Source organism: Ischnura elegans, chromosome 5 (assembly GCF_921293095.1).
Source record: "Ischnura elegans chromosome 5, ioIscEleg1.1, whole genome shotgun sequence".
NCBI lineage: Eukaryota > Metazoa > Arthropoda > Insecta > Odonata > Coenagrionidae > Ischnura > Ischnura elegans.
In genome coordinates, this window is record NC_060250.1 from 32,741,112 (window position 1) to 32,759,091 (window position 17,980).

At 33.4% G+C, this 17,980-nt stretch overlaps 1 protein-coding gene across 6 annotated transcripts in view; it reads right to left on the reverse strand.

The window, feature by feature from the left end:
- The window catches only part of LOC124158676 (6-phosphofructo-2-kinase/fructose-2,6-bisphosphatase 2), a 78,808-nt gene that overhangs the window by 3,002 nt on the left and 57,826 nt on the right, over positions 1 to 17,980 (reverse strand). For 5 of the 6 annotated variants that reach the window (XM_046533897.1, XM_046533896.1, XM_046533898.1 and 2 more), the window contains exons 4-9: positions 17,655 to 17,789; positions 15,560 to 15,713; positions 14,526 to 14,629; positions 13,931 to 14,149; positions 11,798 to 12,032; positions 11,258 to 11,385 (exon numbers count right to left, since the gene is read on the reverse strand). In XM_046533897.1, the coding sequence (XP_046389853.1) occupies positions 11,258 to 11,385; positions 11,798 to 12,032; positions 13,931 to 14,149; positions 14,526 to 14,629; positions 15,560 to 15,713; positions 17,655 to 17,789 (975 nt within the window). Of the gene's footprint in view, positions 1 to 6,103; positions 7,766 to 11,257; positions 11,386 to 11,797; positions 12,033 to 13,930; positions 14,150 to 14,525; positions 14,630 to 15,559; positions 15,714 to 17,654; positions 17,790 to 17,980 lie in introns of those variants that run through there. The other variant, XM_046533899.1, reaches the window with a different exon arrangement.

The following is a 17,980-nucleotide window of genomic DNA, read 5'->3' on the forward strand; positions in this document are numbered from 1 at the left end:
GTTTATGTAGTAGCTGATACAGCAAATAATTTTTGACAGACATCGATTATGATAATTTTCCATTACTCTTAAAAAAACACACTGTCATAAGTTGAAGTTTACACTCCTTATATCGATAGTATGTGTACCTCTGGTACAAATACTAAAATTAAGCAGAACCGCTATTCCGAACTAACCAATCAAATGCATTTACCTACAATGCCATAATAGTTATTAGCAAGACAAACTTCCACTTTGTACATATATTTCAGGATATTCCTGCAATATCTGTTTTATTAATAAACAAAAATGGCTTAACTCAACTACTGTGTCTGTAAGGTTGCAGGGTCATACTACCCCAAAACTTGATCAATTACATACTTATAACAGGGATGCACCTTGTTCCCTTTCTTCTATATGATTCAACGATGTAAATAAGGCTATATACCACATTTCCATGGTTGAGAAACATCGGAACTATCCTGTTTGCATGAACAAAAATTCCTATATTATTACACGTAAAACATTTCATCATCTCAAAGCCAGCGAGTGAGCTACGCAGTGCACTTTTCTATGGTGCAATTGCCTCACTCTTGTTGGCAAGGTTGCACACCTGCAACTCCATTAGGACTCGCATATGAGGTGACAGCATACTAGCTACTGGGGGAGCGAGGGGCAAGAATGCGGAAAAATATACTTGTTTGCTGTACACCTTTACGTAGATTGCTGACCTGACTATTATCGTAAAAGTAAAAAAAAGACTAGTGTAGTATTTTTCTTGTCCAAAGATCTATACACTATATCTTTTCGTAAGTAATTCTTCAGTCTCATCTGTCCCTCCATCAGTAAATGATGGAAATACCAGTTCTTTGTTTACAACTAGAGTGGAGACCCTGACTTTGTATCATCCTGACTTAGTGCCATCCAAATTGTGTACTGCTGTTGGATTAATGATAGACATTTTTATGCTTTCGCCTTTGAGAAGTATGAACATTGGGGGCAATAGCTTCAAAACCTTCTTGGTATACCTAAACATTATTGGCATGGAATAAATAAAAAATTACAGAACATATAATCATGTTTATAAGCACAAATACTTATAAACAAGTTTTCGTGCACAACTAAAAAGGGAATTCATCTCGAATATCCACATGGAGTGAGGATAATGTTGCAGTTAAAAGTATGTATTCAATGAGAGATCACAGAGTTCTTTTACAAACAGTAAACTCCCAGGCTGACAATGGGGAGAGGCAGCATTAATAATCGGAAAACTTGGTAAATCCAAACTTTCATTTCAATTTCTTATAATGTTTATGATTTATGTAAATCAAACAATATATTACTATTTATGCACCTAATCAATAATTTTTCATTGCTTCAAGAGCTCAATGAGACCTTTCTTCACCCAATCACAATCATTTTAGTCTATACATAACTTTTAGTCGCACCCCCACTGCTCCGTTTACTTCAGGAAACTGTCTAAGCAGGCAATTGCCTGGCTGCGATGCAATCATGTAATCCCAACTCCCTTTGTCTCTTGACTTTGCCTGGTCATGGCATAAACATGCCAGACAAACTCTAGGGTTCTTCTGGCTGTATTTAACCGCATGAGAGGCCACAGCTATAATTTTTCACTTGCAGTACTACAAATACAATTGGAGATCGTAGGTAACATTTCCTTTATTTACAATTGGCTGACCTATGAAAGAATCTCCTAAACACTTAACCAGTGACGTGCAATTCTTGTTTCACTACCAGTGAGAGACCACACTGGGAGACCACAAAAGATAAATCAAAAATTCATAAAATCTTGCAATGCCATTTTTATTGCTTTGTTTAATTTTCTTTAAATTCTTAACTATTCCAAAACTTATATTAAAATTTTTACATTCCCAATACAAACCAATTTGTCAGTAAAAATTGTTATTTGAAGCAGGATCAAAAAACTGATGCCAAAAACACTTGAGTTATAATTATCATATTTATGTATCAATATTTCGCCAGATTTAAAAATAAGGCCTTAAATTTTAAAGTTGGAAGGCAAAGTAGTGCGTAGCCATGAAATTTATTCCGCTTATTTCTTTTCTTGATGTAATCTGCTGACGATAAATATTACAATTTTTCACGAAAGCACACACAGGCTTTTTTCATTGGAAAAATAAGAAAGTGGTTTTCCGTGTTTTTGTATGGCGTGAAAAGTCTACTTATTGTCTACATTTCAAACATTTCAACTTCTTCAGCCTCTTCCTACGGTAGATGGAGAATTTGTGCAGTAATTTATCCTACCTGTCTCAGGAGTCTTACATTTGACATTCTCCTTCCCATATGGAGTCTAACGAGATCCCCGCCATTGATTTAATGCAATTAAATTGTGTCATATCTCTCTTATCTTTCTCAGACTGCTGAAGCACAAAAGAGTTGACAAAGGAAATATATAATATCCTGAAAAATACTGCCATTGGCAACCTCCCAGATATGTATCTACAGTACATTTTGTCTAATGTATCTACTCCACCTTTAGTTGGGTTGTAAAATGCAATTACCACTGGTTTCCCTGACTCATCACCTACCCTGCAGTGCATAATTGAAACCAAGCAAATAGCCTTGTGTATTTTTGGGGAGATTGGATATTACAGTCTTGTTTGCTGAGAATCCGTAAAATGAAGAGCCCATTACGCGTCCTTTGGATGACACAAAATCACTAGGCCCTTTTATTTCTTTGATTGTACAAACGTATTACATAGCAAAATTCGCTCATCAAAAATCTGAGACTAATAATCAAGAGGCTCAGTATCCCTACCTAGTGATGTAATGTAATCCTTCGAACCAGGTTTCTGAGTAACGGTGTTATGGAAGGGTATACGAATTTTCCTCTTTGGCCAGTGGAGAAATTCACCACTATTTTATTCTAATTATTGATAACATCTATAAAAATTTTAGCATTTAAATAACAAAATGCGTGATATTTCCAATAAAAACTATATTTCATTTGTTTTGCATTCACCTTTAGTAACTACTTGAATGGTCATTCATTCTAACTCAATGAATTTTAGAAAAATTAAGAGCTTAACCAACATTTTGTGCAACTAAAGATGCTTCCTAACAAAATATTAATTATTCTTATGCTTAATAAATCACTAAGAATTGTTTTTAACAACTTTTTGAATCATTTCCACCAACATTACCTCTATTGATTTTTCTAATATTGTGACTCGCGGTCTCACAGACCGCTAATAGAATTCAATTGCAATTTTACAAAAATTAATGAAAGGAACAGTAAATTTTAAGAGTGGGATGGCCTTTTTATGCAGAAATATGAAGCTAACGAGAAGTATAGATATTTTGAAATATTAATTTTGAAAATATTCATATTTTTAGAAAAGCAGCGGTCTCTCAGACCGCACATCACCGGTTAAGGGTTTATTAATCAAGAGCTAATTACCACTGCTCATCTTCTTTACACTACAGCAGATGGCCACGTAAATTTGAAACATTCCTTTTCAGCAAGTAAAAAGAAAATAAATTTTTTGACGGAAATTGTAATGGAAATAATAAGCCTCGTGTATCTTTGCATCAAAATGTACAAATCTTGCCGCTTTTGCGTTGAATTTTATTTTTATAAAGATTGCAGAAAACATCAAAATATTAAAAAAAAAAAAAAAAACAAACTGATGGGATAATTCGCAACATAAATAATCTGCGCACAGATAATCAAGAGTTTTTTGTACTTGCTTTATGGTTAGTAGTTTTTCTTCCACAAAAAAGTAGTAACAATTTTTTAATCAATAAGAAATTCAATTCAATCTGCACCATAAGCTCTAGTGGGAAAATCACTGGCAAACTTTCACATGAAAAATTATCATGTGTGAATGCTTTCACGGAGAGGGGGTTAAGTTAGCTAAATGATGAATTCGTTATGTAAAATTGATTGCAACTCTTAAACTTACAAGCAGTTATGGCCCTAAAACAAGTCCATAAATTAAAAGTAATATGTACTGCCATGTTCACTCCAGTAAAATGTACATACATAATGACTTGGGTCCAACGTGCAAAAGAAGCCTTAATTAGTCATCAATATTGTTGGAAACAACTGGTGACAAGGCAGTGTAAACTTAGGTTTCGTTCACATCACCTCTAATATATAACATTTTTACTTTTTCTTCTCTTTCTGTGTCACTAATTTGTTTTTGCGTGGATTCTGTTAATTCATTTTTCACCAAATAGTTCAGCCAAGGAATTACAAAAAATGAAATGACCACTTCCTACCTAAATTATACCACCAAATGATATTCATGGTTACCATTTGAATAAAAATAGCAGTGAAGAAATATATGTCTCAACATTTTGATGAAAGCAGAAAGTACTCCATAACTGTATACAAAGTAAACAATTTAAATTCTTATGCTTGAAATAAAAAATAGTATTATGTATTCTTAATATGGGACATGATGGGGGATATTGTGTACAACCGCATAGTATACAGGTCAGAACACCACCCCAATTTTTGGATAACCAACCACAGGGATACTAACAAAGTGTATGAGGCAGTCCAAGTTCAGACACATTCATGGGTATTCACAAGATATTTCAGAATTCAACCTCTAGGGAATAGGGTGGTTTCCTATTATTTTTTTATTGATTTAATCGAAAGATTATTACTCCTGGAGTACGTATTTCACGCTTTTAGATTTTTAAATGACAACATCTATTTTTTGCGATTAAATGAAAAGTGAAAATTTTCAAGCGCGCGAAAACGCGACGCTTAAGTATGAATGCCGGGAAATATCTCCGTACGTCGTATTTCTGGTTCCCCCTCCCGCCCGGTGAGGTGACCTTGAGGCGAGGCTTAGCGCTGATACGTTGCAGGATGCTAGCGGATAGCTGAGTACATTGCTGGATGGTAGCGCTTGGTTAAAAAAAGTTTATTAATACCTTATCAAACGAAGAAAACTTTTCGAACTTAGCCAGTTTTAATAGGTGATTATTAAGACATGTTTCCCTGAGCTCTGTGCCTAATGCATGCATTGGTAACCTCAGACGATGTATAACTCCTATCCTCTCGTGTAGAAACTAGGTCCCTGTGACGTCATGCAGAGTGGCATCGCATGGGCGCCAATCTGGCCTTTTTCAAATGAGGATAAAATTTGACCCTTGCCATTCGTCTAAACCGGTATTTCTAAAACCAAATAATTTGTGTATTATGAATACACTAATGGTGGGTAACGAATCGCAATCAATGCCTTTCGTTTTCTTTGATGAAGGAAACTACCCTATTTATTTGCTTGTGCTCATAACCTATAACATATCGTATGAATAATAACATCCTCTTACTCCTTAGAGATTCCCCATACAACCTCAGAGAAGTAAGAATATATAATTATATGTATATGCAAGCAGTTGAGAGAAAAAAATCATCGAGACCATGATCATTATTGGCAATTAAAAAAACAACCAATTTTAGAATTCTATCAGCTAAATTTACGAAGGGGTTACATCATACATCATTCACAGAATATTCGATCATTGGCCATTGCTGAAGATGAGGATTAAGTAATGAAGCCATAACTCTCATTTATGCACAAAAAAACATCAGAATATTAAAAAAGGCAACACAGGCTATTTAAAATAAGTCATACGAAGCAATTCCTGTTTAATTGAAAACTGTTTCATGTTAATTGTTAATGAAAGGCAATATTCCCATTGAAAATGCAATGATGATCTTTGCCATAAAACATATTTAAGAGGCAATGGTACATCTTTAACATGACTCAGCCTAGAGGATCCTCAGTGTCAGGATTCCTTCTCATCTTAATTTATTACAGCTATGGAGGGTAGAAGAGAAAAAAAATTGAAAACTGCCTTCTAACTATGCCCAGGGTAAAAGATTATACCATTATTTTGCATTTATGTAAATTAATGCAAAGAAATTCATCTGAAATCGAAAATATTTCTCAAATTGAAATAGGAAATTTTCACTGACGAGCTAACAGAAGAACCCAAATCATTGAAGCCCAAAAATGAATATCTACTGAAAATGACTCCAGAAATTAGTTATTTCTTAGCAAATCACTTGCAAAGGGTATGGTTATATAAACTTTAGAAGAATACTAAATAACAAGAGGTATTTAACAACAAAATGCTTTAATAAGTACATTTCAACATCCTAACAGGCTCTGATAAAAATAACCATTTTGGAATGTTAAATCTCGAACTCTAAAATATAATATTTCCACAAATATCTTTCATAAGTACAAAATCCACGAACAGTTCAGTCACAACTTGTTTTGGCATACATCATAAAGGCCATAGTCAATTATTTGGTCAAAAAATTATTGCATTTGAGCAGAGAAATTGCAAATGATTTACACATCCCAACTCTCTCTATTGTACTACAAAGAAACACCTCTATCAGAGTGATATATCAAATACTAGTAAAAATAATAAACTCAGCCTAAACAAGATGGGGGACCATCACTACAAAAGAAAATATGCCTGAATATACATGCAGGCAAAAAATAAAGTGAGGCTCATGAACTAACACTACTGTGAAAAGATCTTTTTCCTCTTTCATTACAATTTTTATCCATGTAACTCTTCAAATTTAAAAGTGTAGTTAAACCCAAGCAATCTTTGTAAGTACTATGAGTAGCCTTAACTTTTTCTCTCTCAAATTTTTATGATTATGTTGATCAAGCTAAAGTGTAACTATATTTTCACTACATTTAGTGGTACAGACAGACATGTGGTTTTCAATTAATTTAATTGAACACAAAGTTCACATGATCCAAAAGTTTTCATGCGAAGAATTCAACATGATACCACAGCCATAGCATTAATAATCAAAGCCTGCGCATTTTGAAGTTTTAAAAATGGAATTTAATTGCCACTAACACTAAGCTAAATTCCGTAGCAAGAGCAGTCCAATTGGATAAGAAAAATTAACCACTTATTTTATAAAATACAAACAATAAGAATTCAACAGGGAGATATTTTTACAGGTAGTGAATAATCAAAAAATAACTTGGAAAAAATTTGTACTATGAAACATGCAAAATATAAAACAGATCATGCTATAATAAAAGATATTTACAATATTCACCACTATGACAACTAATTAGAGTAAATTCCATAGGCCATCATACAACCCACATGAGTGACTACAGAAAAAGTATATTCAACAACTGCTAACTACTTCACAAACATGGTTAGGAAGGAATCTAGCAAAGCATACTTAAGGTCAAGCTAACTCTACAGCTCTTGTTGATAAAAATAAAATAATTAGCTTACAGTGTTTATGCAAGCTTTCACATAATGAAGCACATGCTGAATTATGACAGCAAGTAAAAATGCATACAAAATAAGATAATAAGAGATCAAGAGGAAAATCAAGTTACTGCAATGATTTTTCAAACACAAATATTAACTAAATCCCAGCATTTTGCCTTTATATTTTACTTCTGCAACGCAGAAGAAATCTAAAAAAGTTGGTTTTTTCTTCTAAAAATTAAGTACGAGAAAGAGCATGTACACAACAGATTGTCTGGCATGCACGTTGTAGCAATATGCCAATGATAATATTTTAACAAAAATGGCATACATTAAGTCTTACTAAAATGGCTTATAAACACTTGTAAGCCAGGTACATAAAATTTTAACAAGAACTCATTTCATATGAGTAATTTATTCTGCAGGACCATAGCAATATGGACCAATTGCTTTGAGCTTAAAGCTATATTGCATCAGTAACAACGTGCAGGTGATTTTTTCCAACAGCTGAATCAACCGACTGCAGAATAAAGCAGATGGAAAATGTAAGTTAAATATATGCAAAATTATGGCAGGAAAAATTTCACATTATGCACAAAAGCATGTTGCTATATAATAAGAAAAATAGGTACTTAATCACAAAAAATTAGGCTCTTTACTATGTCATTTTAAAATTTTAAAGTCCTTTCACCAAAAACCCATTGGGAAAACCATACAACAAATGAGCATTGCAAGCACACTTATGTGAAGAATATTACAGAATTAATAGCACTGATGAGCATAGGGACTTTAAATAGACATAAATAACACATCAATGTCACAAACAATGAACATGTAAAAGATAGGTGCCACATTCTATTACCAAACAATTAGGAAAAGAGCACTACATAAAAAAATAAGTTATGGCTCTGGTTATATTTTCTCCCAAATTGTTTTTCTGTCGTTCACAAATTTTGAATCTTACCTAATTCAGCAAGAAAGACTCCGTACCAATTTGAAAAATTACAATCACTGGGTACATGTTTACAAATGCTTGATTGTAATGCAAGGAATACTGTACCAGTAACATGAAGGATTATCCCTCCTGTCATAACTGACATGATACTGGTAAGAATATATAGTTTTAGTAGGGAATACGGAAATTTGAATTATAAATCGAGATAACTTATTGATGCAAGCCTCTCACAAAATGCCAAAGTCTAACTAATTCAAATTAATCATATTAATATGTTTGAGCAAACGGAAATACAAAATTAATCCATAAAAGAAATTTTCGAAGCATCCAAGAGAAATAAGATTTAAAGCTGAAGAATTATAAAGATGTCAAAGAAGAAAAATGATATGATCAGATGGAATTTTCATGTTAGTAGGGAAGGGTAAATGTTCAATATCGCAGCTAGGCTAAGAAAGCTCTAAGCTACCGCCCTGTCTGATCTATGAATTAAGGTGAATTTTCAAATAAAATTTCAGTGTGGGGACACAAAGCTATATACACCTTCATTTTCTATCCTCAATTAGAAAAAGGATACACACAAATGAAAATTGTATTTCTAGACATGGTCAATGCCAATAATTTTCAAACCTTCAATTCTAAAAAAATTACTCCTCAATCCAGAAAGTCACGGGTTTTGGTTGCAAGCATTGCATTTCCTCATGGGCTGTAGTACCACAAACTAGAAGTTTTCAACTAAATATAGTTTTGCCTCAATATAACCTTTTTGAATAGCAGAGGAAAAGTAGAGTTAAACCAAAAAATATGATACTCTTTTTAGAAAACAATATCCTGTAGGTACGAGATGTGTTCAGAAAATAATGAGAACTTTTTTAATTTGAAGAGTCCGATTGTAAATTTTTAAATACGTATCATGCGGGTATACATGCCCTGAACTATGATAAAATTGTCAGCTGTTATCATTGCTTACTTTTTCTATGGCAGTCGTTAAAATTAGACGTGTTTATATGAGCTCAGCAATTTTTGTTTGTCAGAAAATAATGAGAACTTTCTTAATTTGAAGAGTCCGATTGTAAATTTTTAAATACGTATCATGCGGGTATACATGCCCTGAACTATGATAAAATTGTCAGCTGTTATCATTGCTTACTTTTTCTATGGCAGTCGTTAAAATTAGACGTGTTTATATGAGCTCAGCAATTTTTGTTTGTCAAAAGATACGGATTAACGAATTTGAATCAAATTATAAGTAAAAAAATGAAATAAAGTATTTCAAATGTTAACAAAGGCCTATAATGAGTCTGTAAGAGTAAAAGAAGGAGTAACAAGTGGTATAAGAGTTCCTAGATGGCCATGAAAACATGAAGATGACGGGAACCTTGGATACCCCAGCACATTAACGACCAATGAAAAAGTGACAAATGATTATGAATGATAAATGAATTACAAGTGGAGAAGTCACTGATGATGAAGGCAGCAATTGGCATATGCCAAGAAAATTTTACCAATATTTTGGGTACAAAATGGGCAGCAAAATTTGTTCCAAAATTGTTGACTTTTAACAAAAACAGTCGCGAATGGAAGTCGCTCAGGAGTCAATAAATGAAGTCATCCACGATGCTGAATTACTGAAAAATGTTATAACACATGGAAAATTATGGATTTCTGGATAAAGTGTCAAAACTAAGGCTCAATCCTCCCGGTGGAAACCTTCTGGCTCGGCAAGACCATAAAAAGCTTGACAAGTGCATCTAATGTGCAGGTTATGCTCAGTGTATGCTCTTCGATTTTAATGGCATATTGCATCATGAATTCTTGCTATGAGGTCATATGGTCAATACAGAATATTACCTACAAGTTCAACTCTGCTTGTGAGAAATAATCCGAAAAAATGCCTAGATTTGTGGAAAAACAAATCATGGCTTTGGCACCAAGATAATGCACCTCCTCAAACTTCATTGCTTGTTTGTGAATTTTTGGCCAAAACCAATACTCCCCAGCCTCCACATTTGCGAGACATGACACCCTGCAACTTTTTCCTATTTCCAAAAATATACGCAATCTTAAAGGGCTGTCATTTCACAAGCAAAAATAAGATTAAAAGCAAATCGCTGAAACAGCTAAGGCTGTCCCAAAGATCGAGTTTGAGAAGGGAATTGAGGATTGGAAGAATTGCTAGCGCAAGTGCCTTATACAAATCTAATGAGGACTATTTTGTTGGCGACGACAATTATATAGATAAGTAATAAATATTTTTTCAAAAAACTAAAATTCTTATTATTTTCTGAACACAACTTGTATGTGAAAATAGGAAGAAAGTTTAAACACAACCATTTAGTTTTTGAAATACAGTAGACTCCCAATTAATGATAATAATTTGTCCTAAATAAATGAAATTTTTTTTAGAAGCTTATCAAGCATAAAACCATATATTTCAGTAATAGAATTACATCGAATGCAATGAAGCAGAGATAGAATATTACAATCCTTGCATAAAATCATTGCAATTTAAAATTCAGATGACAAATATAACCAATCATGAATTGGGGGTCTGATGTATATTATGTTATATATTAATAATATATTCAAGGAGTAGTAGAAGCAACTAAAGGAACTATGAAGCTAAAGCATAGTTAATCCTAAAAATCTAGCGGTCCTTTCAACTCACCAAGTTTATCCTCTAAGGGTTTAAGTACGAGACAAATGTGGACCCAATTGCCTTTGAAGCACCACAACCATTTCCACAACAATATCTAATAATTTTTTTCAACACAAACTTGTATAATAAAAAATTTAATCAATAATGGATTATAGATTTTGAATAGGCATTCATACAGACAATTCGCATATAATTTCATAGAGAATGAATAAAGAAGACTATTTTCATACGGTAAACATTTATTCAAAAATTAGCAATGTGATTGGATGCATTGTATCATCATCAGGTCAATTAGACAGTATGAAAAAGTTCCATTAAATTCATTCACCACGTTGTTCCACATTTTGCCTAACACCATATAACTTATATCATGGAAATAAACAGTCACACATAATACATACCTTCGGCTTTGCACGATGGGTATCAACTGCCTCAACAGGTAACTTGATATGCTCAACACGGCAGCCATAAGCCACAGGTGTCAGCTTAATGACAGTGTGCAATGGAACTTGAAGGTATGGAAGTTCATCTGTTTTAAATAAAAATGAAGATAAGAATGAAAAAATAATAGATGACAACGGTCAGAGCATATGCATTGATTTCATTTCTGCACCGCCACCCAAGAGAATGCTTGTCAAAGTCCCTTGATTTCCAATAAAAATGGACAATTATGAATTATATTCGAATGAGTCAAACAAAACTAGGGGATTGAAAATTTCAGAAAAAATATGTACTAAGTCTCCTGAATAAATCCCAGAACGAATCACAAAACTGTAAATTACTGACAGAAAATAGTCCGTGTGCTCTCCAAAAATAACAGTCATATTTAAAAAAATTACTTTAGAATATTTTAGCAGGATTCTTCCATTCTGTGATCAGCATCATAAATTGGAAAAAAGAGATATCATAAGGAAAAAAAATAGAAACAAAGCTTCACTTACCAGCAGATTTATCCATAAAATATGCTAAGAGGCACCGCAGAACTGCTTGATGACTGACCACTAACACATTACCCTGACGTTCTAACTCCATTATTACAGGTTCTAATCTTGCTACGAGATCTTCATAGGATTCACCTCGAGGATACCGGTACGTGAATTTACTCTGATCTCTGGCAGCAAAATCCTCAGGAAATCTTTCCTGAATTTCTTCATAAGTCATTTCCTCACATATGCCCTGTTAGGGAGAAAATGATTACATATAAAATAAAAACCACAGCCTGCAAACGAGATGTTAAGATGCCAAGTGGTTGTGAATTGATTAAGTATTAAAACTTCCCACAGCCATAAAATTTGATAATTATTTTTGCAAGAGAATTAAACTGGATTTAAAATCTATACTACTATTAACTACCCTATGAATGCTCGTCAGTTTAAACTACATATCTCATCTCTTATCTATGCCAACATTTCCAATTTTGAATAATTTATTGTGCTAAGAAGGTGGAAACCAAGTCACAATATGAAACGGCACCAATTTGAGAAAATTTGGGATATTCTTTTTATATATACATATATTTTTTACAAATTATCTATCAAAAAATTATAAATACATCTATTACAAATTATGAGCTAACGAGGAAAAAATTATTTTACATTTATCTTAATGATAAAAAATTAACTGTCATAGAAAAACTGAAGAAACTGTAAATTAACCCAAGACATCGTAGTGAATTGCACAGCTTTGTAATTTATGATTAAGCTCCTCAAAAAAATTTCTCCTCTCTCCAAATTAGCAGATTATTAAAAAAAAAGAATTTTGAGTTGTCTCATCAATATTAGAATAGAAATTACAAGACAATTTGTAAAGTGAAATATCCAGTAAAAAAAACCTACTGTATAGATACTATAAAATGAATATAATTTGTAGCTTCCATCCAAATTTTAATACACAGACCTTATTATGAGTTCTCTGAAGACATTTTCAGGTAAGTGCTATCTAACACTATAAATTTGGATTGGTATATTAAAATTGATTCGGACTATGCAAAGTATGTTTAATTTACTTTACTACATATAAGGTAAATTCCTGAAACAGTCCAGTTTAGCACACAGAGGAGTACATTTTAATGAATACAACGTTGAATTGAGATCTAGCAGGTAAAACACCAAATTAAGGGAACTCTCTCAGGAAAAAGGCAAGCAGCTGATATGAGCACTCTTGTAAGGCCTACTTTCACATCAATTAGTCATGAATCCATCTTGAGTCACCTTAATTAAGATCAAAGATATTAGTAAACTGATATGTATTCTCATCAAGTTTCTCCAGCAAACAGATAGCATATAAAATCGTATCCGTCTCGATTTTGTGGAAGTTCTTTATATCCATGATAAAAAGAAGAACACAATGGTAATTTCCACACTTTTAATGTCACACCTCATCAACCGACCATGGTTTCAACACGTAAGTGTCATTTTCAAGACAAGACAGACCTTGAAAATGAACTTATGTGTTGAAACCATGGTCGGTTGCTGAGTTGTGACATTAAAAGTGTGGAAATTACCATTGTGTTCTTCTTTTTATCATGAAACAGATAACAATCATAATTCTATTCATCGGGTTGGTGATCTATACGGAAGCTAATACCAGATGACTTCAACGTTAACCAATGGGTAAATAAGTCATATGTGGCGGCTCAATGCTAATGCTAGGTTTACTTTTTCGAAGGGCAGTAGCTAAAACCAAGGATAGTTCCAGGATTTTTTCAGGGGGGAGGGGTGGGCCAAGGGTCTGACAGGCAAACAGTCTCCTCATATTTGAGATTAAAAACAACGTACAACAATTACTGAACGAAATATTCTATTTATTTCAACATGAAAGTTATTAAATGATGGAGGCTCTGTAATTCACGAAACAAGACAAATATAATGGGGACCACACCAAAAATCTTGTCCTATTTTTTAAGCCTCTTGGGGGGTGGAGAATGCGCCCCTGTGCCCCAGCTAAATCCACGCATGGCTGAAACTATATTTTTCAAACAAAAATAGGGAAATAATTTTTTTTGAACTTGACATCAAAACCAGTGATTAACCCCAATAATGACTAAAATAAGATTTGGTTGGACCAAAACTCACGGCATCTATTTCATTCAAGGCCTTCCACCGTTCTTGTGGAGCTGGAATGGCTTCCACTGTCTGAATGGTCCTCTTAAGCCACGATGTCCAGACTCTCAGTCCTGCAATATCTTGTTGTGCTATGAAGTTGGATAGAGCAGCAGCATACGCTCGGCCTCGCAACGACAGGTTTGAATCCCCTCCAATTCTCCCTTGGACATTCTGCTCACTTTCTCCATGCTGCACAAAGGTTGGAAGTTACATTAGATTTCAACAAAATTGTCAATGGTAATACAAAAACACATAGCAAAGAGGACTTGTAAGTGAGGAGTTAAAAATGAAATATTCAAATATGAAGAATGGCGATACAATTGAAAGACAAAAGTACAGTGAACTAAGAAATTTTCTAGGCCATTCAAAATTAGCATTTTTTAAAATCATTTCCATCACTGAATACTTAAAAATAAAATAACCTATCCTGAACTTGGGCACAAAGTATACAAATTTCTAAGAAATTTCAGCTAACTATTATATACATGAATAAGAAAAGTTGCCTCAAATTATTTACGTGACGCTAATAATAATAAGCTTTAGAAATAATAAACAATCTAGTTACCCTTGTAAGGTATATTGTCCTGGGTGTAATGTGAATGTTCATAAGGTAGTATACTATGCGGCTCTGTATATGACCCTCATGCTTGTGGACAACTACTTTTTCACCTGAGAAAGGAAGTGAAATAGCTTTAACTTAAGACTAGAGGCATCATCATAATACTTATTCATAAATATGATAAAAATGCACCAATGAATCAAAATCGACCATTCCCTCCTTAATAGGTACTAGCAAAGAATTTAAAAATGAGCATTAAGCCAGTCAAAATACTAGGAGCAATGGGATTAACAAGAGATTTCAACTCTTTGAGTAATTACATCAAATGAGCAGAACAGAATGGTAAGCAAAACAATGTTATGCTACTTATACATGATGGATATTAATTTTCATAAAAAATCATATCAACATTGGATTAAAAAATCAGTTTCTAGGCAATATATTTTCAATGAAATTAAAAAAATAATAACTACATTTTAATAATATCAAGAGATGCAAAATATATGCAACATCATATATGTTTTGCATTCAAATATAGAATCTAAAGGAGATATCTTAGCGAGCATACAATTTGATGCTTCATAATCCCACTAATGTTAATGATTATCTATTTTAGCATTAAACTGAAGCATTCTATTTTTTAAAATAGATAAATGAGAAAATTACAGTACTGTCATCATAATAGTATCTACACTTAATAATGGTACCACATGTGACTATCTCTTCTAAATTATGCAGATGCTATACCCTAACATAGCCTACAAAAATACAATAGTAATTATGAGAGCAGACCTTGGTTAAAGGTTAGTCTCCTAGCAGATTATCTTATTTTAAGTACCTAGTTCAGTTACCATAAAGTTTATTTGAAAGGGAAATTAATCCATCCATATATCTTACCCTATTGCGTATATTGAGATCATAACGTATCCTAAATGGAGATTCTTGCTGCTCAAAGATAAGTTTCCAAAAAAAAAATTTAAAAAACAGTATTTTTTCCATCAAAGGAGGGATGAATAGGAGTTTTTATACTGTTTAAATACCTGTGTTATAAATTTTCATGAAGCTCAGATCTGATTCTTGAGTTTCGTCTAATGGCTCATATTTTTCTTTGTAGTGTTCAATACGAAGAAGGAAGTCATTCAAAGCTGCCTCCGTGTTCATATTTTTATAATCTGGACTACTGACCTTCACTTCCTGTAAGAGGATAAATGACATTTAAAGAACAAAAAATTAAATGGTATAATAATGATATCTGAGAATATTATTAGTAAAATATTCTACCCATTGAGGTAGATTTTCATGGAGTAAACAACTAAGTATGTATTCTGCCAGTCTCCTCTCCCTTCATGGACTTCACTCTTCAATTCACAAGAAGTCCTACTCTCTTTCATCCTACCTAAAAAGCATTCTCTTCCTTCCCCTCGTTTACCCAACATTTTTCCCTCAAACAATATTCAACATTTCCTCCACACTCAGTACTCGCTCCATCAAAGTCTTCTGTATCCTCATATCTCAAATAGCAGCTACCTCTCCTTACCAACGCTTTGTCCTTTCTCCTCTCAGTCCACTTCACCTCCACACCCACAGCTTGAAGACCTCCAGTCTTTTCTCGTCTTTCTTCCAATTAGTCCATGTTTCTGTACAGTTAAGTATGTACAACAATTCAGATCAGTCTCTTCACAAGTCTTTTTTTTAACTATTACATAAAAATCTTCTCATAAGCTCCTTCCTCTTCATGAACATCACCTTAGCTAATGTAATCCTCTCCTGATGTCCTGCCCTTACCATTTTTCATCTAATGTACTGCCCAAAAAGTTGAGTTGCTCTACTTACTCAAGTTTTTGCCCATCTACTTTTATCTTGAGCCTCACATTCCCTGCTTACAATGCTTTAAAAAACCACATAACTAATATCTTCTTGTGACTGATTTTCACATCAAATTCCTCACGACACTTGTCTACCGCATCCACTACATCCTGCAACCCCCTTGCAAACTGGCTAATCAACACCTAATCATTTGAAAACCTCACAATTATTCCCCCACGTTAACTCCTGCTTCCTTAATTCATCCCACACTTGCTTTGCCTCACTCCTTGGCCAATGCTTCCCCACCCCGATTCTGCATCTGCTACATACACAGTCTGGGCCATACATAGATAACGAATCAGTAGCCTATCCCCTCAATCCAGATCTATTTTCTTAAGAATTTCTATTAAATTTACCCAGTCCACTCTATCAAAATCAGTCCACTCTCTCAAAATCCATGGCTGAGGCATACAATTCCTGGTTATATACTAGGTTATCCTCCACAATGTAAGTACCTCATTATCCCTATTACATCTTGAGTTCAATTTCCTTTTCTGATACCAAATTGACCACTACAAAAATATTCCTTTGCCCTCAACTCCACTCGCCAGTTTATAGTCCTCCGTATCACTTTTGCCGCATGCAATTTTAGGTAATACTCTTTAAACCACCACATTCTAAAGGTTTCTTTTTTTGGTACTGGGATTAGAACTTTTCACGAAATCCTCTGGACAACATCCCTTCTCAAACATTCTGCACACTAGTTAAAAAAAAAACCTTAGCTTTCCATCCCTCCCTAGATTCTGCAAAAGTTCACATGGGATATTTTCCACTTCCACCACTTAACTCCACAAAGGACTCACTTTGTTTTCACTTCTAAGATCCCAGGCCTGAGATTATCATCCTCCAATGCACTTTCTCCTCTAAATTCAATCTTTCGGGCCTTTTTTTAAATAATTTACAAAAGCAAATCTCATTCTCTGTCTGTTCTTTAACAGTGTATGAAGTTAGTTTGTCATTCTTAAACTTAAGAAAAAAAATACATTATGAACGATGCCAATTTTAAATCAGAAGAATGCAGGAATCTTTAAGATATGTATGACCAATTCTCAGACTCTAATAATAAGCTATTATAAAAAAAAAAAAATTATGGAGATGAAAATAGCTTCACTTTACAACTAGAAAAAATGGATATGTATTAGAGAGAAAAAAAAGAACATCAATAACCAGATTTTAAAATGAAATTCAAAAAAGTAAAAAAATTATAATGATAATCTATTAGGACACTTATATATAATTCAAATATGTATGCTGAAGAAATTAACTTACCATAATATTCTGCTCTACAATTTTAGGATCATCACAAACGGATTCCACAAAAAATAGCTTAAATCCCATTTTATTCACAACTATTTCCTGTATTAATCTGCGTCTATCCATTGTGGAATTTGTTGCATCGAACACCTGCATCAAAATAAACTTAATCAGAGCACTGTAAAATAAGCATTACTATAAATATGTCCAAGTACCTAATACCCCACAATTTTATGGAAAAAATATTGATGAATTAAGTTTTTACCGGTAAAAAGAAATATTTTCTCTTCTGCAATGACAATGTTTTTCATTTTATAAGAAAGAAAAACAAATTTGAAGAA